Source organism: Haliotis cracherodii, unplaced genomic scaffold (assembly GCF_022045235.1).
Source record: "Haliotis cracherodii isolate W230 unplaced genomic scaffold, xgHalCrac1.p SCAF_18, whole genome shotgun sequence".
NCBI lineage: Eukaryota > Metazoa > Mollusca > Gastropoda > Lepetellida > Haliotidae > Haliotis > Haliotis cracherodii.
This window is the reverse complement of record NW_027266273.1, coordinates 9463085-9488529: the sequence shown is the minus strand read 5'-3', so window position 1 is coordinate 9488529 and position 25445 is coordinate 9463085. Positions and strand designations below refer to the sequence as shown.

General features: G+C 39.1%; 1 protein-coding gene across 1 annotated transcript; it reads right to left on the bottom strand.

Moving 5' to 3' along the window:
- Positions 1-816: 816 nt before the first annotated feature.
- On the bottom strand, positions 817-20077 carry LOC139465753 (protocadherin Fat 4-like). Its single transcript, XM_071247608.1, has 23 exons — positions 19984-20077; positions 16598-17311; positions 16411-16479; positions 15031-16283; positions 14731-14838; positions 13993-14115; positions 12185-13633; positions 11603-11789; positions 11147-11235; positions 10862-10999; positions 9487-9598; positions 8829-9134; positions 8304-8449; positions 7596-7761; positions 7098-7321; positions 6219-6380; positions 4916-5042; positions 4058-4182; positions 3440-3564; positions 2818-2985; positions 2503-2659; positions 1801-1844; positions 817-1524 (listed from the first exon to the last, which is right to left on the bottom strand). The coding sequence occupies exons 2-23, from the start codon at positions 16848-16850 to the stop codon at positions 1458-1460; spliced, it is 5598 nt and encodes a 1865-aa protein (XP_071103709.1). The 5' UTR covers positions 16851-17311; positions 19984-20077; the 3' UTR covers positions 817-1457.
- Between the last annotated feature and the right edge of the window lie 5368 nt (positions 20078-25445).

Sequence of the window (25445 nt, the reverse complement as noted above, 5' to 3'; positions counted from 1 at the left end):
ACATACATACATACATACATACATAAACATACATACATACATACATACATACATACATACATACATACATACATACATACATACATGCATACATACATGCATACATAAAAATACATACATACATACATACATACATACATACATACATACATACATACATACATACATACATACATACACACATACATACATACATACATACATACATACACACATACATACATACATGCATACATAAAAATACATACATACATACATACATACATACATACATACATACGTGTGCGTATGTTGGGGTTGGGAGGGGACATGCAGTAAACAAGAAGTTGTTAACTATAAAGTTGTATGTTTTCTTATTTACCACTTATTGTTCTGGGATGTTTGTTAGAGACTGTATATTTCTTCACCGGTACTTCAAGAAATACATTCTTTTCTTCGAAAAGAAGAGCCAAAAAGGTTTGTGTTTGCACAATACGTTTTAAAAGACATCCCTCACATTGACGTCTTTTGGAAAACCCAGACTCCCTCCAGAATATCAAATGGTACGCCCCCAATGCTTCAAAACAGGATATTTTTACAAGCTTTCGTATTTTTACAGAGGATGAGGAAAGAGTTTGTCTTCTACCGTATGCTTATTCGACACAAAGTGATTTCTAATGAATATGGAAAGGCATTTGTCACTTTCAGGAAGGGTGATTTTCATATTTGCTTACACCGCAAGTCAACAATATAAATATAATATGTTATTATGATTGACACATAATAATTCTGTTGCTGATAACAAGACAAACGCCCCAATGTTAACAAAAGGATGCAAAACGAAACGGTATATTTTATTCAAACAACATGAACTAAACCTAATACATGTTTCATGGCTTAAACGTTGACATGAGTTACTCTATATACAGTTGACAATGATGCTTGAAACAGTTGAATGTGCAGAGCAATGGAAACATAATCCTTGAGCATAACATCCTTGAGTATCAAACATAAAGAGTCAAACAGCTGAAACGTGTTTATTAGGACAGTTGTATTCAAACTGCTACGAGAAACAGTTCCAGTCCTGAGGAGACGATGACTCAATACGTCGATTATTATCACAGGCGTCTCGACTAAGAAGTTGTTATATACATGATTATGAAACTACTAGTAAAAGGCATGCAATTATTACAAAGCATTAAAACGTATCAACATTGTTATATGAAATACAAATAACTGGTGTATATTAAAATATACTCAATATTCCTTTTGTTTATGAGACATAGTGTTTCTCATATGAAAAACCGGTTATTGTTTAGGAATGATCTAATTAACAGTATTATCACTGTTTTGGCACGTGTAGCTCGTTCATAAATTTTTAATGTTTTAAATGTTTATGTTTAAAACAGCCAATAACCGCACTTCTTGCGAATGATTATATTTCCATCCCCGTAACCGAGAGTAGATGAAGGCGTTTTTCATATCCTACTGGCGCCTTCATCAATATAGTCAGGAAGAGGCTCTGTGGGAGGTGTGCATGGAGGCCTGGAACATGGTTAACATATTAAATTTCAACTAATTTGATAAATAGATCATAATATTAAACTACTATAGAAGATCAAGACATTATCAAAAAATGATATTTCAAAACTTGGTCATTAAACCAAAACCAGTACTTTAAAATATAAGTCACAATAGAAGTGGTTTCATTCCAACACTCATAATGTTAAATCAAATATTGATGACATTATGTTCTACTTGATGTATTCATATTTTGTTGAGAAATATCAACGGCCAAATGTGTATTCATATTTAGTTTACCTTGGACCTGTAGACACATATGCTGGGTTTGGAACACCGGATGACTGCAAAGACGAGAGAGTTTACATTTAGACAGCTGTTAGTCATTATTACCAGCTCATTGTATAAGAATACTGTAATGTAAATACTGCATACAGAAAAAATACTTAGTTTTCATAATCAGTTAGGTGTACATGTGTGTACCATACATAAAATCAGTTATGTTGTCAACAATTGTCATGATTGTATTTCAGATACTTAATAAATCCAAATGAAAACACCTCACAGAAAGATTGTGGTCAAATAGAAAAGGGGAAGTAACTCTTCACTGTCATGCAGACAGGTACCTTCATTTTGGTGAGGAGTGAGAGAGTGAGTAAAGTTTTACGCCGCTTTTTAGCAATATTCCAACAATATCACGACGGTGGACACCAGAAATGGGCTTCACACATTGTACCCATATCGGGAATCGAACCCGGGTCTTCGGCGTGACGAGCTAACGCTTTAACCACTAGGCTACCCGACCGCCGCTTTTGATGAAGAGGCTTATGTGAGTTAAAGTGAATGTTTTGTAACAGTCAGTGATCTATTGTCTGATGTTGTTCCGAGAAGATAGTTCTACACGCAGTTCAGCAGTCTGAATGATATTTTCAGTCCCACATGATCACAACTGCCCGACAGCTTATAAAATGGTGTGTCAAAAATGATATGCTATAGACTTACGAAATCTCTGTCTTTGAGTTTGTTGTATGATGTTTCGTCATCTTTGCCACCCGCAGCTAATGAATCGTATCCAGCTTGTTCTGATGATTTTGCTGTTTTACCATGAGCGGTGTTGATATTTTCCCGATATTGTGTTCTTCGTCTAACAGTCCTCCACCTAAACGAAACAATGTTTGAAAAAGTAATTGGAAACTGAAACTCCAAAACTCGCATTTACCTTTAAGGACATAATGAAATTACACGGGAGATTTTGTTATTAATGTTAATGAGTCTCATCCTCGATTTTTGAAAGACTGGAGTCATGTGAGTACTTACTTGTATATAGCAAATACTGCAGCAATGCTCATCACTGCTAGTAGGGCTGCCAAAGCTATGAATAACCCAAGGAATAATACTCTCTGTTGTTGTAGCTGTGAATATGCGTTTTCAGCTACACATGTTGTTTGTGTATATCCCTGTAGGGTTATCGTAACTGTACACGATCTGAAACAAATATCACAAATCATTCGACCGCTGCCTCAAGAAATGCATTGTTGTACTGCAAAGAGAAGCCACACAATGACTCAGGACTGGACCACATAGTTTGGACATTGCTTGTAACAGGCATACCAAACCATTGATCTACTGCCTTTGTTTCTGCACGGTATGTGTTGCCAATAAATCATGCCATTGGCTTCAAACATATACGGGGCGGTCGGGTAGCCAAGTGGTTAAAGCGTTCGCTCGTCACGCCGAAGACCCGGGTTCGATTCCCGACATGGGTACCATGTGTTAAGCCCATTTCTGGCGTCCCCCGCCGTGATATTGCTGGAATATTGCTTAAAGCGGCGTAAAACCTCACTCACTCACTCAAACATATACTCTATCAGTATCAGTATCAGCTTTATCAACATCAGCCTAAATCAAAAGTGGTTATGCCAGTAGGATAAAAACTTACCCAGTCTTCGGATGAGGACTTTCGTCGGTGGCGATTATTACTAATTGTATCACTTCGGGCACTGTGTCGTCAAATTTAATGTGAACCGATATTTTCCCAGTCTGGCTGTCGATCTTGAGATTGCCCTGAAGAATAATGTCCAACTCAAGCATGTACATATAGTCACATACAACGTCAGTAAAGAAGATGATAACATAAGGAGAAACAGAATCTGTGGCAACTGGGACCAGGATAAATAGTAACTGGAATGCAGGGGAAATAAAGGCGTCCAGTTTAAACTGACATAAGACTATCTACAAGAACCTTTTTAAACTATGACTAATGGGGAAACACTATACATTCACATAGATAAGGATAAGAATTTATGGATGAACAACTTCTTTATTAAATTAAGAGCGACGTTTCGGTTTGATAACGGTGTTAGAACCTACACCGAAACGTCGCTCTTAATTGTAATAAAGAAGTTCTTCATCCATAAATTATTGTCCTTACTTAGTACTCCAACTTCTAAATGCCTATCAAAGAAGTTATTCACACAGATGTAGGAGGTCATTAGATCCGGGGTGATGGAATAATGTCACATGACTTCAAGACAAGTGAATAGTTTTAATTGCGCACCCTATCATTTCTTGCTTGTATGGCGTATGTAACATTGTGGCCGTCGGCGTCTGTTGCCCGGAAGTCGGTAATCTTAACTTCTGTACCAGTTTCAGAGGAAAACGCCAATGACGCTTCATAAGCAGCTGAAACATTTGAATACGTATTCGTTAATTTATACAACACTGATTTATGTCAGTATTAATTATTGTACCAGATTCAGATTTAAACCCCAATATGAATCAGTAAGCCTCCGAAACATATGAAAACATATTCGTCACATTGAGGTAAAACATAACCAAACAATGATAAAAAGTCAAAAGTCTTCTGTAATTAAAATCAAGTGTAACACTCATTTATCAAAAAAAAACGTACGTCTCTAAAACGCCTGAATTATCAGTACAAATCCATCGAAGTGCATTTTTCAAATGAAACGACGTTGCTTAATTATATAAGGTTCAACATATTCGATTTGTCATCATACAGGCAAACTTCCTGTAAAATGTAATGTCATGACTAGAGTGAGTGAGTGAGTTGGGGTTAACGCCACTTTTAACAGTATTCCAGTTATATCGCGGCGTGTTAGCTTAATGTGGGAGGAAAGCCCCAAGTGATGCAGGTCTCCGACGTTTACCACTTCGGTGAAACCCATGAGCACGGGTATGGTGCTGACAAACCTAGAAACATAATCGGAGCGACCCGGGATTCGAACCCACAATCATAGGTTTCTGGCGTGTCGAAGGGACGCAACTCTGCACAGCGAATCGCGGCGCCTTAGACGACTGGGCCACCCGCGCCCCTTCATGACTAGAGTATATCGTGTGCAAGATAACGGTGTCAGAATCTGAGGTATGTTCCACTGGTTTCAAACCAGTTTACCTTTTTCAAATTCGGGAGCATATTCATTATAATCGTCTGGTCGCACTTCTATGGAGGCCGTTGTTGCAGTTATTGCCGATATATTTTTTGATCCGTGAAAGTTGCCCTCTGTTACACTGACTATCATCTGGTAAAGAGACAGTATATATTGCCTTGAGGATAAGCAAATTGAAGCCGATACACTTGTTGTATATACTACTTGATGCTGATGGTAATGTAGCCAAAACAAATTGAATCTAGGTTCTTTAGAATATTTTCATATTTCTTTGGTAAGGTTACATAAACAATTATATCTCTCGTCACGTTTTGAAAACAAAAAGGGAAAGTAGATCGAATATAATTTTAATTTTAACTCACTCCGACCAAAATTTATCATTGTTCTAAATAAAAGGAATTTCACATTTCTGTTATCATAGGAAATCTCTACCAAACTTAGAGTACCATTGCGACTTATCATATGCATGCCGATTAACTTGTTGTGTTTATTACTTTAGCTAATGGTTATGAGCCACAAATAATTAAGCCTGTTTTTTTTTTAATACAGTCAAACACCGTTTTGTCGAACTTTGACGTGTCGAACTTACGGTTGTATCGAAGTAAAGCTTGGACTGCGTATTCCTTTTTTATTTATCATTTTCGGTTGTGTCGAACCTCAGATAATTCGAAGTGTAGGTCCCTTCAACTTCGACACGATGGTGTGTGACTCTATTTCATAAACCTTTGGTATTGCCACATAAACAATAATATTTCTCGTCACATTTTGACAACAAAATGCGTAGGTATGTCATATTTTAATATGTGTTTACGAATCACTATCAAAATGAGATACCAGGTGTTCTCAAAAAAGTAAACTCAAAAAAGAAAAGTACTTTGTTGTAAAATCACCAACTACATAACTAGCTTCAAAACAAATTGTATCTTTAGATCTAGGGTCGGAACGACGTTTTTAGAATTTGTTTTTATGTTGCCTGATGAATTTATTATAACCAACCTAGTGACCATGTTTCTGTACTGAAATACCTTTTGCCAAAATAGTGTTTCGGCCATAATAACATATTTCCTCGCGTTTGTATATATTGCCAAAATCATATTCGTCAGTCTTTGGAAACAATCAATTTAAGAACATGAATCAAAATAATAATATGCAATTACATTATGTCGCATAATATTGGTTACTTTGTGTCGTAACCCTCAATATCTGTCTAAATGAACTACATGCATGATCTATTGAACTGAACTTAGGGCAACATATTGATTACCGCACATAGTGCAATAACGGTCCTTATCCAAAATCTCTGCTTACATCAACCGCTGTGTAGTTCAGCAGAGAAGCCCTCACTACCAGAGTTCCATTACGCAGCAGTTCGATTCCCTCAACAGTAGTGACCTTTGTGTATATGGGGTGACTGAGTTCATCAGCGTCTACCGACATCACTCTCCCGATCACATGCCCAACTGGAGCACTCTGAAATGTGAATATTTAAACATACTTTGATATCCCTTTACGTTTATTGCTTGAATTGTTTATTCTTGTATTTACTTACGATAACATTTACCTCAGTTGGTAATATACTCAATTATAGACAAACGAAGCAGCAGAAAAAGTGTAAAAAGTAAAACGAATTCAAGGGACATAACTTTGCAGGGTATCTCTCATCCAATTATGGTGGCGTTAAATGGCTTCTCCATAGGACATTGATAGGACATATAATATTATAATCCGACATAGACTGATGCAGTCCTTTATTCATATGTTACCTCCTTACCCAGTAATATATTATTCTTGGACGTTGACAGACAAGTTGAGCGACTGATAACTACCTTCAGAAGAGTACATATATGTATACGTACGACCCAACTACTACTAATACTACTACAACTATCACTACTACTATTGCTACTACTGCTACTACAACTACTTATAATACTCCTAGTACAACTATCACGACAACTACTACTATTTCTACTTCTACTGATCATAAAAATAATCATAATCATAATGATAATAACAATGCTCCTATTATATTATTTTGGAATTATATGTTAGATATTGAATGAGTAATACTATGGTTTCACGTTCGTTTTAACTATATATTACGGCAGGAGACACATATTATAATGATGGTAATGATGGACATGAAGTGAATCAGTCCTGTTGGCTTTGAACCAAATAAATACATACCTGATTTACTATGAAGTTCTGCTGAGTGTTGTTGAAGTAGGGTAAGTTGTCGTTAACATCTTTAACGTTCACTTCAACATCTGTTGTCCTACTAAGAAGGCTGCGTCGGTCTGTCGCCATCACTTTCACATAAAAACGACTGCCTGTTTTTTCACGGTCTATTGGGTCCTTTAGTCTTAAGTCTCCAGTCATACTGTCTATGTAAAAGCTCGAAATATCTGAACCTGAAAATATCCGTTAGAACATAATTAAAATCTAAAACCTATTGCCATTATGAAAGAGGACTGATTTTTTTCTATTTATTTGTATGAATTCAATTTAAAGCCTATAAAATGATGTTTTGAAGAGTATGTATACACTTATGAGGATAGCAACGGGTTAAGTCTAAAACATTATACAGAACACTAGAAAATGTCCAGAAGCGAGGATCTTAAGAATAACAGCATGTAAACTTTGAATACATTTGCACACATGAACAAAGAACAAAGCAAGGTGTACCTATCAAATCATAGGTGCAGTTACACTCTTCTACACTCGCCCTTCGCACATAGGCTCTAATGGAAACCGGTTTATCCTCATCAGGCTTCTCATTCTCCGTCAGCAGGAAGGTGTATGTTTTTTGGAAGAATGGTCGTGGCTGCTCAGTCAGGATGGAAATAGTAATCTGTTGGCAGCAAAACCGTTACAATATATAAAATATAGAATCTCAACCGAGTGTCTTTTGATATCAAATATATCAACGAGCGTTGATATATTTGATATCAAAAGACACGAGGGTGAGATTGTATTTATCATCCAACTTTTTCAATTCGTAGACAGTAATTAGCAGTGTCTTCAGTGTAAAAAGTACTGCTAACAGCTTCAGTAGCAGAGCCATTAGTGATGTCATTTGATTGTGACGTCATGGTAACCAGTAACGTCACAATGGTCTGCAAAGCATTGTGATGTAATTTCATTGCAGCGATATCTATAGTGTAGATATCGCTTGATCTCATCCAAGCGATATCTCCTGTGGGAGCCAGTTTTGGATGATAAATACCAGTCATAATGCGTTTGGTCAAATGCGAGAAGCTGGAAACAATTGTCCTTGTGTGTCTTTCGGTTGCCCCTTATATCAGGCACGTCCCGATGGACTGAAGGGAACATCATGGACAACCGTGTTTTGGTGTGATCTAAATACTACAGTATATATAACAGCTACATTACGTTTGTGATTGCTTCCATGGCAGGGTCTTTTTGTGGTAGATCTGTCGCCCGGATCCTCAGAGTGACCTCATCATCATTGACTTTGTCTAGGGTTGTAGCCACGTATATTCTTCCTGAATTGCGGTCAATCCTGAAGTAGCTTATGTCTAGAAACATGGAGAAATATTATCACTCATGGTAGTGAAATTCGACACACTGATTGCTCAGGTATATATGGTGCTTCGAGATGAAAAGACGTGAATCAACATAAACTTCCATTCCCTGAATATCGTATTAGGTTTGTTTAGAAAATTGTTTTCCTGTTCAAAATTGTTTCCACTCAGCATCCCTATTCACTGGGCTTTGATATGTCATCCTATTTATGCAGTATAAAGACAATAACACTGGAGAGATTATAGATACCCTCTATCACGTCAGGTAACCTCCCCTTCTATGTGTTACTATGATACAATTCATGTATGTTGACACTAATGCAATGCATGTAATATAATAAATAATTTCTAATATTTCATGTACAGAACATACTTGATAAAATATGGTATGTAACAACTCCGTTGCCGTCCATCGTGCCGTCTCTGTCAGTTGCAGTGATGACGTCAGTGACCGGAGTGCTGATGTTAGCGTTTCTTGATACGTTGGCTCGGTACGGCGCCCCCTGAAACACCGGCGGGTTGTCGTTGAAATCCAGGATGGTGACGGACATAGTTGTCGTTCCAGTGAGACGCCCTGTGCAATTGCTGCATCTCTTCATGTCCACCGCAGTCACAATGCATTCATATGTTGAAGCCGTCTCATAGTCGAGGTCGCCGCTCACTTTCACGTCTCCTGACTCTAAAGAAGAGGGATTATACCACACTTAGTTACAAAATATCGAAGATATTATGATGTCAAGTTTATCAAGTGAATTTTACATACCAATCATCTTTTGCCGTTTATTTAACATTACATATGTTGTACAAAAGAGATACATGAATCGGTGACTTAAGTATATTCACTTTTTGATGTGTTGATATGTGTGCACATACAAACAGAGAGTCAGCTAGCTACCCTTGTCAAAGGTCATTTCATTTTACATAGTAGTTGTACTGTGGTGAACCAGTGACAATCACTACCACGATGGCTGAAGGCTATTGACTATAAGGTGTTACACGTTTACTTAAAGTATACGTCAGATTATTCTTACCCACTGACACATTGAACGGACAGACAGTTCCGTTGACCATCACGGTGTTAGGAACATATGCAATTGCACCATGCTGCCCATAGTCTCCGTCAGTCGCACTCACTGTCTCCACCTGAAATTAGAAGCAGTATTATTGCTCAATGTACAAACGATATGCTGCAAATGAAATCAGATACACTAGTGTGTGAGTATGGTAGTGATTAACACTTCTGGAACAACCACTATGATTCTTATCGATCCCAGCCTTATCTCCCTCGAGTGGCACGCTCTGATGTTTCATGAGGTGGTTCTCGTTATTATACTCCTCCTTAATTACTGGTCATACATTCATGTATCATATAATGTGTAGGATTCTCGGAAGGATAAACCCAACGGATATAAATGGTATCCATTTACGGGTAAATATGCAAATCATAAGGTCAGGTGGGTATCACTTTCAGTGATTGCAAACAAACGTGGCGTCAATCGTCAATCGATTCAGAATTGACTGTCGGGCATCAGGACAAATTGTTCGGATACTTGTCATCATTATCAAAATAATAGTCCAAGATACTTACAGCTGTTTCAAAGGGGTGTCACTGAGGTCTTTTAAAGTTTAGACACCATTAAGAGATACAAATTGGGAAGCTGAGCTTGTGGACCTCGGCGGTTTGGGGTTATTTCCCGAATTTAGAAACAGTTGGATTGGCCGAAATATGGCCAAACATTTACTTTGTTTCATTTTGTCGCTGTTTTGGACATCTGACTGCATTTCTGAACGTTAGGATAATGTAGTGACTAAGCAAACCAGACATATTCTAAACAAACGTGATATATTGACAAAGGGAAGTTACTCTAGCGGGCAAACAGATTTGCTGTCACGAAGGGCTTAGACTGACAAAATTATTTTTGTGCTTTAAAAATACCTTGGAAATTTTGTGTTGCCAATTGTCTTTTTGCCTGTGTCGTAGTGACGCCACTGATGCCACGATTGGAACAATATTGCTTGCTGTCGCTTTCCAACTGACTTATCACCTTCCTTGTTTGTGACCTTATAATATATTAATACACACATTCCTGGTTCCGTTCAGGTACCATTTGTGAGAGAAAAGAATATTCTTTTCAATAGAATTCCAGAATGACATTACATGATTAAGAGGTTGTGATGCTTTTGTGATTTGGGATCGTAAATGTTCTGTATTATGAATAGACAATATGTATTTAGCGCAAAGGCTTTGAAATTCAATGTTTATTCAATATATGTGGATATCTACCATACCCACACCCGCGTGATACCTTCGATGTATACAACTGGACACATTGATTGGTTTCAATGTCCCAATCTTAACCGCAGTGTATCCATTAGTTAACTATGTATATTGTTTTATGTACATACCGATGCGGAAATGGCACTATCTTCTTTTACTGTCACTGCATACGTTGTTTGGAATGTCGGGGGATTGTCGTTGATATCCAGGACAAGGATCGTCGCATTTGTTGTTGCAGTTCTCGGAGCATCTGCATTGTCTGCCGCCTTGAAATAAAGCATGGAATGTGAGATGCATATTTCAGTCGCCATAAAATCTATCAAGAAACTGTGAAATAAATTACCAATATTTTGAATACGTTGGTGTTTTGATGTGTAGTCAATCCATAGTATAGTGTTTAGTTTTTGTGTTACCTTGATGATTAAGTTGTATGTGTCGTAAATTTCTCTGTCTAGATCTCCCGAAACAGTGACAGAGCCGGTTCCAGGATTTATCGAGAAATCTGCAAATCGTACAACACATTCAATACTGTAAATACGAAATGAAACATTGAATTGAAAAGGTAAAACGAAAAAGTACAACAAACACAGTAAAGATGAATAAGACAAGTTATATAATAACACCCGAAAATGCTAACACTGAGCATAATAAGTATAAATATTGTTTAAAAAAACTTGAAACCCCGGGAAACAATCCTGATTAATTTGCACAAGGCACTACTTGACCAGAGTTATGTTCACAATTACAATCACATCTTACTGAATTGAAGATATTACTAGCATATTCATGTTAAGACAAACAGCAACCTTTGGCATCAATATCTGCACCTTCCTTGGACGCAGTGTCATCAATAACATTTAACAACTTACGTGTCCGAGGTGTCTGCGATACAATGCTGTACGTTATTTTTCCATTTTCATCTGCATCCGCATCTTTGGCCATGATGCTTCCGACCTCCTTGCCAGGAGAATTTTCCTCAACTTGAAAGACGAGCTGTGCTGAAGATGCCAGAAACACTGGTCCATTGTCATTTACATCCAAAATTTGAACTGTTACCTGAAACAATCACATCAAATCTTTAAAATGTTACAACGGCTCACATACTGTTCTCATGTTGATCCTTAAAAATATAAACGTTTTAGATGTAGCTTCATTACATGTCCAGACCACAGGAAACAATAATACCGCAAAAATGCAAATACTTTCACTCTTAAGTTCTTGTCATTGCTTTATCACTTCTCTGTCTCGTTGTGTGTTCCCTGTGCAATCTATCCCTCCTTCAAAAGATTATTTTCAAGTGCAGTTTCCTGTTCTGTGGAAAATAGAGAATCGGGGGAAAAGTCGAAACCTACATGACGCCAAATAGAAAGTATCGTTTGGAGCGAGACAACTTTTCGAAATTCGTTCTATACGAGCTATAAGTGATTGATCTGGAGGAAACCTGAACTTACAACAGCCACGTCCGAGGCGTTCGTGGCGATATCCCTGACTCGAACGATCATGGTATGATTTGCTGCTGTCTCTCGATCCTGCTTTTCACTGCAAGTCAACGCTCCACTACTTGGATCAATACGGAAATCCCCGGCATGGATTAAGGTATAGCGAACTGACACGCTGGCGTCATGAGCAGCATTTGCTCTTCCGAAAGATGTGTTATATACCTTCTCCTCCTCAATTGAAAACCTAAAGTCTTTAGAACTGAACCGTACAGTTCTATTGCCTTGTATTTTCTTCACATGAACTGATACTGGGACTGTGACACTTAGCGACGGAGAACCTTTATCTGTAGCTGTAACGTCAAAGTTGTATGTTGTGGAAGCAACGGGTTGACTTGCGTCCTCTTTGATGCGTAACACACCCACAGTGTCTCCATCAATGTAGAATTTGTCCGTCTCCCCGCTCATGGAGAGTATAAATAGGCCATTCGTTCCAGAATCATCGTCCGTGACTAGGATAACATCGACAGGGTTGTTGGTTACCCACTCAAACGTTGTTATCTCAGGCTGATAGTCGGTTTTATTGAAACGTGGTCTGTTGTCATTTATATCCTCAACGTTTATCTCAACTTTTACTGTGTCGCTCATGTTGGGAAACCCTGGGTTCTCTGCTTTTATTTCTATCAGATGTTGTTGCATGTTTTCATAGTCGAGGGGAATCTTACATCTGATTGCGCCAGTGGTTTCATTGACCTCAAAGTTGGAACTTGTTGTTGAGAACCTGATGTTGGCATTGCTTCCTTCGTCCTGGTCTGTTGCATTCACTGTTAGGATGCTTCTGTCACATGGACTATTTTCCGTATAAGAACCCTTGTAGTATCTCTTCGTAAATGCAGGCTTTTCATCGTTAACATCACGAATATTGACGATAATATTCAACACGAATTCTAGAGAAGGCGACCCCTGGTCCCTTGCTTCGATGGACAGGTTGAAGACATTCCTGTTTTCTCTGTCAATTGCCTTGATTGTCGATACTTGGCCAGTGCTTTCGTTAACTTTGAAGGAACCAAATCCCCCATCTTTCAATGAGTATGATACCTTTGCATTGAGGCCTACATCCTTGTCTGTGGCTGTTAACGTAGTGATAGTCTTTGGTCCAACGTTTTCATCCACCCAAAATACGGTCGTCCCGTTGTTGAACTGTGGCGCATTGTCGTTGACGTCCATGATTGTGATGTTGAGTGTAGTGGTGCCTGTGTTAGGATTAGATGGATTGTCTGTTCCAGTTAATGTCAGGACTACGTATGGTGTTTCTTCCCTATCAACCGGGGTTCCGCTGGTTTTTATGGTGAATTTGTTGTGATTCAATTTCTCAACAGCAAAATAGGTCTTCTCAGCTGCCGTCAATGCGAAGTTTACAAAACCATTCACTCCAGTGTCTTCGTCGGTAACAGCTATGTCCACCTGCTCAATAGAATATGAACTTCATTACAGGTTGATTCAGGTTCTTAAGGTCATCACCTTATACATGACTTGGCAATACACCACTGCTGCAAGCTAATTATATATAATTAGCAATCTGGCCGAATGAATGCCTTCCAATGTTATCTATATGTTTACATACGTATGTATAGGTATATGTGTATATTTGTATGTTTATAAACAATTCTCTCTCTCTCTCTCTCTCTCTCTCTCTCTCTCTCTCTCTCTCTCTCTCTCTCTCTCTCTCTCTCTCTCTCTCTCTCTCTCTCTCCCTCTCTCTCTCTCTCTCTCTCTCTCTCTCTCTCTCTCGGTCAAATCAAAATCACGATGATCACACTCACCAAACCAACAACCAGGGTTCCTGAAGTGGAGTTTTCTTTTACACTTCCTGTATAAAAAGGTCTAGAGAATTCTGGCGCATTGTCGTTCAAGTCTGTTATATTCGTAATGAGTTGACCAATCGTCTGTGGGATAGAATGTTAAATAATATACTTATATTTTAAGTAAAGGTTAATTTCAAGGAGAAATGTCTTCAGTTTAATCTTCTGTGACTACTTTTAGTTTGAGCGTCCGAAATCAGTTCATTAATTATAAACTTTCACCAAACATACCTACATATGTAAGTATGGGTCATGACTCTTAAGATATATAGTGATGAAATATGTATGTTACCGAACACTAAACACATATCTTTCAGGTAGTATGTACCGGTCGTTGCTGTAAATCCTAACACACATACATTCAGCTTCCTAATATTGCTGGGGGCACGGGTGGCCCAGTCGTCTAAGGCGCCGCGATTCGCTGTGCAGAGTTGCGTCCCTTGGGCACGCCAGAAACCTAGGATTGTGGGTTCCAATCCCGGTTCGCCCCGATTATGTTTCTAGGTTTGTCAGCACCATACCCGTGCTCGTGGGTTTCACCGAAGTGGTAAACCTCTGAGACCTGCATCACTTCGGGCTTTCCTCCCAGATTAAGCTGACACGCCGCGATTTAATTGGAATACTGTTAAAAGCGGCGTTAAACCCAACTCACTCACTCACTCACTCACTCACTCACTCACTCATAATATTGCTACTCACCACAGGGGAGCACTGGTCGACACTATTCATGTAAGCCTGAATGGTGAATGAAGTATATGCCTGGTCGTCGTTCTCTCGGTCTAGGCCAATAGCTGTTGTGACGACCCCCTTGACACATTAGAGAGAGATTATTTTAATATGTATCTTAAACACTGACTCGTCTATACAGATATTACAAGGGCAATAACTCTGTCCATTATAATTGAAGCCACACAAGAATACAGTAACAAATATTTTATCATGCATATATTTTAGTGGACAAGATTGGAGGACAACACTGATACATGCCGTGGTACTTACAGATGTAGGATTAAGGCTGAAGAATCTGTCAGCCTGAGGATTTGCAAATTTGTAACCGGTATGGTTTGACACTGCGACATTGGCAACAAATGCTCCTGGACTGTTTTCACTGACTCTGCCATGGAATGTCTTGTTGAGGTTGACTGCATTAATGGTGTAGGAGATGAGATAGACAGTGATGTTGGCTTCATCAGAGTAGGTTACTCCATCATAAGCCTTGACACGGAGGTGGATCGTGGAAGGGAAACGGCCTCTTGTTAAATCCACTTTTGATGTCAAAACACCATCGTCGTTTATGTTGAAGTCGTCTTTATGTCTACCTTCCAGACTAAATGTTGTCTGCCCAACTGTATCTCTATCAGTAACATCAACAACGCCGACTACACTATTCCCCTTAGATCCAGCAAGCAGAGAAAATTCGTAAACTGCTCTTTCAAATTTTGGGCGTTCGTCATTTTGGTCTTCAATGTTTATGTGGATATCTACTGTAGTTGACTTTGTACTGGACATCGCGACAAGAGCAAGTTTAAAATGTATACTTGTGATACCAGCATCGTAGTCAATTTCTTTTACCAGACTAATTGTCATCAAGTCCTTTGATAATTTTAGTCTATCTGGGAGCGTGTCATTAATAGCGACCTGGAACTTAGAGCTTGTTATAGTATAGCTCAAGATATTGCCCTTCCAATTTTCTCTTAACGTTGTTGTAAAAGTACTCTTGAATAACAAGATGTAAAAGGATGCAATTGTTTCTCTCTGCACTCCCTTTGTCGCCTTGACACTGAATATATATTCTTTAGCTACTGTGTCGTTATTGGTAAATTCAATCAAAAACATATCTTGTCCACAAAGAACCTGCCCCGATGTGGTCACATTGAACATGGCCCTTGCTGTCTGATCTGTGGTCTCCATTTCGAAGTTGCTGTACCCTCCCAAACTACCAATAGTCATCACGTCAGCTATCAGCGTGCCTTTCCTGGTTCCCTCCACCAACATAACTGTGACGTCTTCTGGTGTGAAGGAGGAGGATGTGATCCTGACGGTCACAACCTGCTGCACAGTGAACTCACCGGACGTTGCACGTAACACCACCACAAATGTTTTAGCATTGCTTATTTCCTTGACCAGTGCAACATCAATGCCCCCCGAATTTCTCTTTAGGTCCAGGATTCCCTCATCAGGATATACTTCGCCTTTTATGGAGAAGGTATTTGTGGGGAAGGAACTAAGCCCATCAAACATGATTGATCCCACTGAAAAATATAATAATATCATTCGCCTAAACTCTTTTATTAACGAATGGACCACGACGGTAACGTAACAATTGCATATTTTTAAGTTGTCGGTCAAACACGACGATTGCTTCTAAGGGCGACTTACCAGTTACTGACGTTCTAGATAGATCTGTGGAGAAGTCGTAGTTTGTTGCACTTGATAGAACACTTGGTCCTGAAACACAGAGACTTGAATGAAGATCGTTGACAGTACTATCCATCGTTACCAGGGTCTTAAACGTATTCCTTATTCCATTCTTACAATTATGATGTACACAATAACTCATATTTACCCAATGAGCATTCTGTAGCTGATATCTGCACGTTCTTGTTAACACAGGCACATCTGCGGCTTCCGGCTGACGTCGTAACACACGAGCTGTTGACGGCCACACATCGCGCGTTGGAGCAGTCCTCGTCCAGAGATGCATCTGTCATGGGGCCACACGTTGATGGCGTTGGAGTGGTTGTTGCTAAATGTAAATAGTTCACTACAATATCAGGCGTGGGTATGAAAGGATATTCCTTGTGACTTTTATATTGCATATTAGTCAATGATAATTAACGATAAAGCACCCCGATCTGTTTTAGTTAAAGTCACAAGGCAAATCCTTTCATTTGTCAGCTCCACTAAGTGAATTGCTTCATATATTTGTGACATATACTCTACAGTTTTGATGACAAATCCGGACATCATCACACATTCATCCCCTTGCACACCTCACTCCCGATTCACACAAAGCGTAAATACTCACCACAAAAAGCGTGTTAGTTCCAGCAATTCGCTTATACTTACCTCGTCCTTAGACGACGTGCTCAAGAAGTGCAAAGGAGAAGAAGCACAGACGAAAGAGCAATACATGGGTTAAGTTATTAATTATTTGATATTAGATTACCTTAGGATAATGTTACAAGCAATCTTACAAGTGTTTATCATTTTTATATATATATAGGTCAAAACAATACCGACATTGGCAAGTCCTATCCACCAGTGGTATCTTCATATCCTAAAACGAAAACAGTACAAATGTTATGCGTTACTTTACTATTTCCCTCTGTGTGTGTGTGTGTGTGTGTGTGTGTGTGTGTGTGTGTGTGTGTGTGTGTGTGTGTGTGTGCGCGCGCGCGTGTGTCCCCTAGCCAATCAGTAAAGCATTGCATCGGAGCATTGTCAGCTGTAGTTGTGTGCAAAGAACAGACCAACTCTTTCAGCATTTATCTGCGAGTACATGTAGTATGACATTGTCATATATAGCTATTGACCAAAGTATAAATATAACTACTATTCACCAAGGTATAAACATAACTTCCATTGACCAAGGTATAAACATAACAGTTACTACTATTGACCAAGGTATAAACATAACTACTATTGACCAAGGTATAAACATAATTACCATTGACCAAAGTATAAACATAAGTGCTATTGACCAAGGTATACACATAACTACTAATGACCAAGGTATAAACATAACTTCTATTGACCAAGGTATAAACGTAACTACTATTGACCAAGGTATAAACATAACTACTATTGACCAAGGTATACACATAACTACTATTGACCAAGGTATAAACATAACTACTATTGACCAAGGTATAAACATAACTACTATTGACCAAGGTATAAACATAACTACTATTGACCAAGGTATACACATAACTACTATTGACCAAGGTATAAACATAACTACTATTGACCAAGGTATAAACATAACTACTATTGACCAAGGTATGAACATAACTACTATTGACCAAGGTATAAACATAACTACTATTGACCAAGGTATAAACATAACTACTATTGACCAAGGTATAAACGTAACTTCTAGGCAAATAAAATAGAAATTATGAACTACTATACATGTGTCTGGGAAAATCGGGTTTAGCGGCATTGCGGAGCGATTAAACCATGATACCATGACACACAATTAGTCAGTCCATTCTTTTGATAGACAGCAACATTAATACATGGAACCTATCATGTCCAGGATATAACTATTGCGTTGCCTCTAGGATTTTTTGTTTGTTTGTTGTTTAACGCCGCCTACAGGAAACATATTAACTGCATCTACATATACTCAAACACAATGACCACATAACATAATAACCCTATGGGCAATACAGCTGTGTTGCGTCAGGCAACACACACTTTATGTTTTATACAACGTGTGGTAGTAGTCGGCACTACGGGTTTCTTTTATATTACATAATTACATAAGAATCTCTGCACTTGTACACAGCAGAGACGTAGTTCAAAATTAACATGTCGTTTTCAGTCTCAACAAAAGCAGTAAATTGGCTATCGTGTCACGTGCTTACCTTTAACAGTATGTTCTATGAAAGTTGCGTTATTCTATCCAAATGAATTTTCTAAAGTTTTCGCTGCTGTCAAGCATAGCCGTAATCATATTGTGTGTCAAACTAGGCTATACATATATGTATAGAGCCAGTGTGCAATAAGCTTGTCTAATTCTTTTGAACTGTGATATACTTCCTTGTCGATTTGTTTACCGTCGCATGGCAGGAGTACTGCTTTGTGGTGTTATGCTACAAACATATACATTCTTTTTGCAGATTGAGTGGTGGGCGCTACCGGATAGGGCAGGGTTTGTTTTCCTTTTTCGCGAACACCTGGGCCCACTTGCACAAAGCGATCTTAGCACTAAGACTATTGTAAGCCTATGTTAAAGTATGGGAGTTACGATCATCTTAGCGCTAAGATCGCTTTGTGCAAGTGGGCCCTTGTGTCATCGCTGATTGTCAGTGATCCATGCATATACTTTTCACCACTATTTTGCCTTTTACGCTAAATGGATTCTGTTTCGTCGGATAATCGAGCCTGGCAATGTTCTGGCCAGAGACCAAGCACCGACCAATGCGGCCAAGCCTGGGGCAGCTCTTGGCGGGCCATACCAAGAGTAACTATACCCCAGTATGCCATCAAGGTGTCGTGCATGTTTCGTCCAACATGGTGGGAACACCAGATATTGAAATACTCGCCCGAAATCAATTTTACAGATATTTATCATTACACCTTCAGTTTCCATAATATCATAACAAGTTTCGTCTTTAGGCTAAGTTCAGTTTTGTACCTGTGTTTAAGCCTACATCTACATGCACATAGACCGTTCTGTTGCAAAGATTAACATAGAGAAAGTGAACAAAGTTTGACAAATATTTCATCACTTTAAATGCCACATATTAAGAATGGGAAATTGTGAAATAAGGGAATACTTTACAAATTTACAAATAGTTTTCATAAACTGTATCTTTTAAATATTTGTATGTAAAGGAATAAATCCCAAATACAAGAATTATTTTTTGTACATGTATAACGGACGACTAATGTCAGGAGGACCTTTACGTTGTTGCTCTCGTTGTAGATTAATATGTTCCGATTACACCTTCACTGCCGGGAGTAGCAGAACGTCGTCAATGTGTCTATAGACGCAAATCAGTGAGACTGATGTTTATCCTACTTTCGCTTCGGGATAAGACGAAATTCACAAATATCCAACTGTTATATCAACAGCTAGTGTTAAATGATCATCTATTTATCCACGTATGAAAACAGATATCTATAGACATCCCGTTTCATTTTCTAAAACATGATAGCCATATATATTTATCTATGGCAATGAAAAAGACAGAAGTAACAATGTTTGTATGAACATACCATTCTGGGGCGCACCATCAGTAACTTGGGTCCCTTCGTCTCTCCCGCTGTTTCACACGAAGTGTATATGCACCTTATCCAGTCAACCAGTGCAGTGCGGGGAGAGAGCTTCAACTTTTGTATAGCTACAACAAGGAAGTAAATCTCATAGCTCACGTGTCTCTCCATATAAGGGATGGCTTTGGTCGTGAATTGGGATATACAAACGTACACAGAGTAAATAATAGATTTATGCTTTCAGGGACAGCTTTAACGCCTACTGAGGTCGGTGTTCATGTAGGCTGCCGCAGAACATGGGTAAGGCTGAATTGCCGGGTGTTGAACAGCTAAAGGCTTTTAGTCCTTACAACCATACTTGCCTGTCTGTATATGAGTGTAGAGGAGGGGGAGAGATAACGTCCAGATAACGTCTATGGTATCTACTTGACTGTTCCTGAAAATAGCTGAACAAGTTCGTTAAACGATTTAGCTAAGATTTGAAACGTGAAACACTGTATACAGTCAGCAAAATTGGCCTAAGCGGTCCAAACTACATATGTCATATGTTATATTCGGAGATATAGAAGTCAGTATTAATCGATTTGTTAACGAAGTGTCACGAAAGTACTTCCTGGTGATGTTTTTTCCATTCTGAAATACCCCATCAGGCTAAACACTACATATACCATACTTGTATAGTACCTCACTAGGCAGAATACTACAGAATGGCATCACTGTGTAATACCTCGTCAGACAGAACAGTACAGAATGGCATCAGTGTGCAATACCTCGTCAGACAGAACAGTACAGAATGGCATCACTGTGCAATACCTCGTCAGACAGAACAGTACAGAGTGGCATCACCATGTGCAATATCTCGTCAGACAGAACAGTACAGAATGGCATCACTGTGTAATACTTCGTCAGACAGAACAGTACAGAATGGCATCACTGTGTAATACCTCACTAGGCAGAACAGTACAGAATGGTATCACTGTACAATACCTCACTAGGCAGAACAGTACAGAATAGCATTACTGTGTAATACCTCCTTAGACAGAACAGTACAGAAAAGCATCACTGTGTAATACCTCACTAGGCAGAACAGTACAGAATGGCATCACTGGGTAATACCTCGTCAGACAGATCAGTACAGAATGGCATCACTGTGTAATACCTCGTTAGACAGAACGGTACAGAATGGCATCACTGTGTAATACCTCGTCAGACAGAACAGTACAGAATGGCATCACTGTGCAATACCTCGTCAGACAGAACAGTACAGAGTGGCATCACCCTGTGCAATACCTCGTCAGACAGAACAGTACAGAATGGCATCACTGTGTAATACTTCGTCAGACAGAACAGTACAGAATGGCATCACTGTGTAATACCTCGTCAGACAGAATAGTACAGAATAGCATCACTGTGTAATACCTCACTAGGCAGAACAGTACAGAATGGTATTACTGTACAATACCTCACTAGGCAGAACAGTACAGAATAGCATCATTGTGTAATACCTCACTAGGCAGAACAGTACAGAATGGCATCACTGGGTAATACCTCGTCAGACAGATCAGTACAGAATGGCATCACTGTGCAATACCTCGTCAGACAGATCAGTACAGAATGGCATCACTGTGTAATACCTCGTCAGACAGAACAGTACAGAATGGCATCACTGTGCAATACCTCGTCAGACAGAACAGTACAGAATGGCATCACTGTGTAATACCTCGTCAGACAGATCAGTACAGAATGGCATCACTGTGTAATACCTCGTCAGACAGAACGGTACAGAATGGCATCACTGTGTAATACCTCGTCAGACAGAACAGTACAGAATGGCATCACTGTGTAATACCTCGTCAGACAGATCAGTACAGAATGGCATCACTGTGTAATACCTCGTCAGACAGAACGGTACAGAATGGCATCACTGTGTAATACCTCGTCAGACAGAACAGTACAGAATGGCATCACTGTTCAATACCTCGTCAGACAGAACAGTATAGAATGGCATCACTGTGCAATACCTCGTCAGACAGAACAGTACAGAAAAGCATCACTGTGTAATACCTCGTCAGACAGAACAGTACAGAATGGCATCACTGTGTTATACCTCGTCAGACAGAACAGTACAGAAAAGCATCACTGTGTTATACCTCGTTAGACAGAACAGTACAGAATGGCATCACTGTGTTATACCTCGTCAGACAGAACAGTACAGAATGGCATCACTGTGTAATACCTCGTTAGACAGAACAGTACAGAATGGCATCACTGTGCATACCTCGTTAGACAGAACAGTACAGAATGGCATCACTGTGCATACCTCGTCAGACAGAACAGTACAGAATAGCATCACTGTGCAATACCTCACTAAACAGAACAGTACAGAATGGCATCAGTGTGTAATACCTCGTGAGACAGAACAGTACAGAATGGCATCACTGTGCAATACCTCGTGAGACAGAACAGTACAGAAAAGCATCAGTGTGTAATACCTCACTAGGCAGAACAGTACAAAATGGCATCATTGTGTAATACCTCGTCAGACAGAACAGTACAGAATGGCATCACTGTGCAATACCTCGTCAGACAGAACAGTACAGAATGGCATCACTGGGTAATACCTCGTTAGACAGAACAGTACAGAATGGCATCACTGTGTAATACCTCCTTAGACAGAACAGTACAGAATGACACCACTGTGTAATGCCTCGTTAGACAAAACAGTACAGAATGGCATCACTGTGTAATACCTCGTCAGACAAAACAGTGCAGAATGGCATCACTTTGCAATACCTCGTCAGACAGAACAGTACAGAATAGCATCACTGTGCAATACCTCACTAAACAGAACAGTACAGAATGGCATCACTGTGCAATACCTTGTTAGACAGAACAGTACGGAATGGCATCATTGTGTAATACCTCCTTAGACAGAACAGTACAGAATGGCACCACTGTGTAATACCTCGTTAGACAAAACAGTACAGAATGGCATCACTGTGTAATACCTCGTCAGACAAAACAGTACAGAATGGCATCACTGTGTAATACCTCGTCAGACAGAACAGTACAGAATGGCATCACTGTGTAATACCTCGTTAGACAAAACAGTACAGAATGGCATCACTGTGTAATACCTCGTTAGACAGAACAGTACAGAATGGCATCACTGTGCAATACCTCACTAAACAGAACAGTACAGAATGGCATCACTGTGTAATACCTCACTAAACAGAACAGTACAGAATGGCACCACTGTGTAATACCTCGTTAGACAAAACAGTACAGAATGGCATCACTGTGCAATACCTCGTCAGACAAAACAGTGCAGAATGGCATCACTTTGCAATACCTCGTTAGACAGAACAGTACAGAAAAGCATTACTGTGCAATACCTCGTCAGACAGAACAGTGCAGAATGGCATCACTGTGTAATACCTCGTTAGACAAAACAGTACAGAATGGCATCACTGTGTAATACCTCGTTAGACAGAACAGTACAGAATGGCATCACTGTGCAATACCTCACTAAACAGAACAGTACAGAATGGCATCACTGTGTAATACCTCACTAAACAGAACAGTACAGAATGGCACCACTGTGTAATACCTCGTTAGACAAAACAGTACAGAATGGCATCACTGTGCAATACCTCGTCAGACAAAACAGTGCAGAATGGCATCACTTTGCAATACCTCGTTAGACAGAACAGTACAGAAAAGCATTACTGTGCAATACCTCGTCAGACAGAACAGTGCAGAATGGCATCACTGTGTAATACCTCGTTAGACAAAACAGTACAGAATGGCATCACTGTGTAATACCTCGTTAGACAGAACAGTACAGAATGGCATCACTGTGCAATACCTCACTAAACAGAACAGTACAGAATGGCATCACTGTGTAATACCTCACTAAACAGAACAGTACAGAATGGCACCACTGTGTAATACCTCGTTAGACAAAACAGTACAGAATGGCATCACTGTGCAATACCTCGTCAGACAAAACAGTGCAGAATGGCATCACTTTGCAATACCTCGTTAGACAGAACAGTACAGAAAAGCATTACTGTGCAATACCTCGTCAGACAGAACAGTGCAGAATGGCATCACTGTGCAATACCTTGTTAGACAGAACAGTACAGAATGGCATCACTGTGCAATACCTCACTAAACAGAACAGTACAATGTCATCATTGTGTTCCTTACATATTATTAGTTGTGTTGCTTCCATCATATCACACTTCTATAAACGGTAATCACATGAGTTGAACAAAGATACTGATCGAAAAGACAATGGAAATAACCATACGGAGCTATCTTTAAGATTTTCAACAATGCACCACATGCCTGGCGAATACTAACCTTGTCAACATAAATACATGCAGGAGGTGAAGACTAGTACGAATAAAATTTCAAATGTATTGATATAAAACATTTGGAGAATACTGGCAATACTGGATCCTTAGCCATGTGTAGATACAGATAACAATAATGGACCATAAAAGTGATGACCTGTACTAAAACGGAATGTGAAGCTTCACTGGTATCCCAAATGTTCTACTGTAATCCTCGAAGGTTTTATTGTATATTATTAAAAGAAACTGGTTTAAAAGGGACTATAAACTATGAACGATCTAATGAAGAGGAAATAATGCCCTTCAATGAACATAAAAGAGACTACCAAATAAAAGGCACAATTATTTACAAGTACCAGGTTCTATCAAACATACCAAACACCTTAAAAGATGATATTAGAAATAATGCATTATGCTATATAATCAAAATTTAAATACAATTTTGATAGGCTTATTTGCAGCAACTTAAGAAATCAATTGCACCCAAAAACAACACAATACGACAGTTATGGCAAATGAACTATTTCTCTATATTTTGAGCATGAACAGTTTCCACCACAGTGTTGTAAGGATTTAGGTTGGTATTTAGTCAATGATGACCCTAATAAACATGGCAAGCATGGCCTGCTAGTGTCACCACCTGTTGACATGATATTGATATGTAAAACTGTATCCTGACCTGACGGCAATGATCTATTGAATAGTTAGTGAGTGAGTATGGTTTTACGCCGCTTTTAGCAATATTCCAGCAATATCACGGCGGGGGACACCAGAAATGAGCGTCAAACATCTGTTGTATAGACCTATGTTACCTACACCTATAAGTTTAATATTACACGGCATCTGTGTCTATGTAAAAATATATAACAACAGCTTCTGAATTGAATAAAAAAACAAATAAGCATTTGAATTTATATGTATAAAATCCTAACACAAGATATGCCCCCAAATCCTGTGTTTCGTTTTGCCATGCACACACGGTAAGACTGCATACTGCATGGGATTACTGGAAAAGGATTTTCATTGTTGATAAGACCCAATATCTTAACAACTAGGGGTAGCTGTAATACCAGCCAAGGTTTGTTCAATTAATTCGGGATATAT

What these genes read in the sequence shown, in the direction of transcription:
- LOC139465753 (XM_071247608.1), bottom strand. Translation starts at nt 16,850, where the DNA reads ATGCAATATAAAAGTCACAAGGAATATCCTTTCATACCCACGCCTGAT. An exon ending in AGAACTTCATAGTAAATCAG is followed by an intron (nt 6,381 to 7,097) that starts GTATGTATTTAT and finishes TTCACATTTCAG; the next exon opens with AGTGCTCCAGTTGGGCATGT. An exon ending in TATGTGTCTACAGGTCCAAG is followed by an intron (nt 1,525 to 1,800) that starts GTAAACTAAATA and finishes ACCATGTTCCAG; the next exon opens with GCCTCCATGCACACCTCCCA.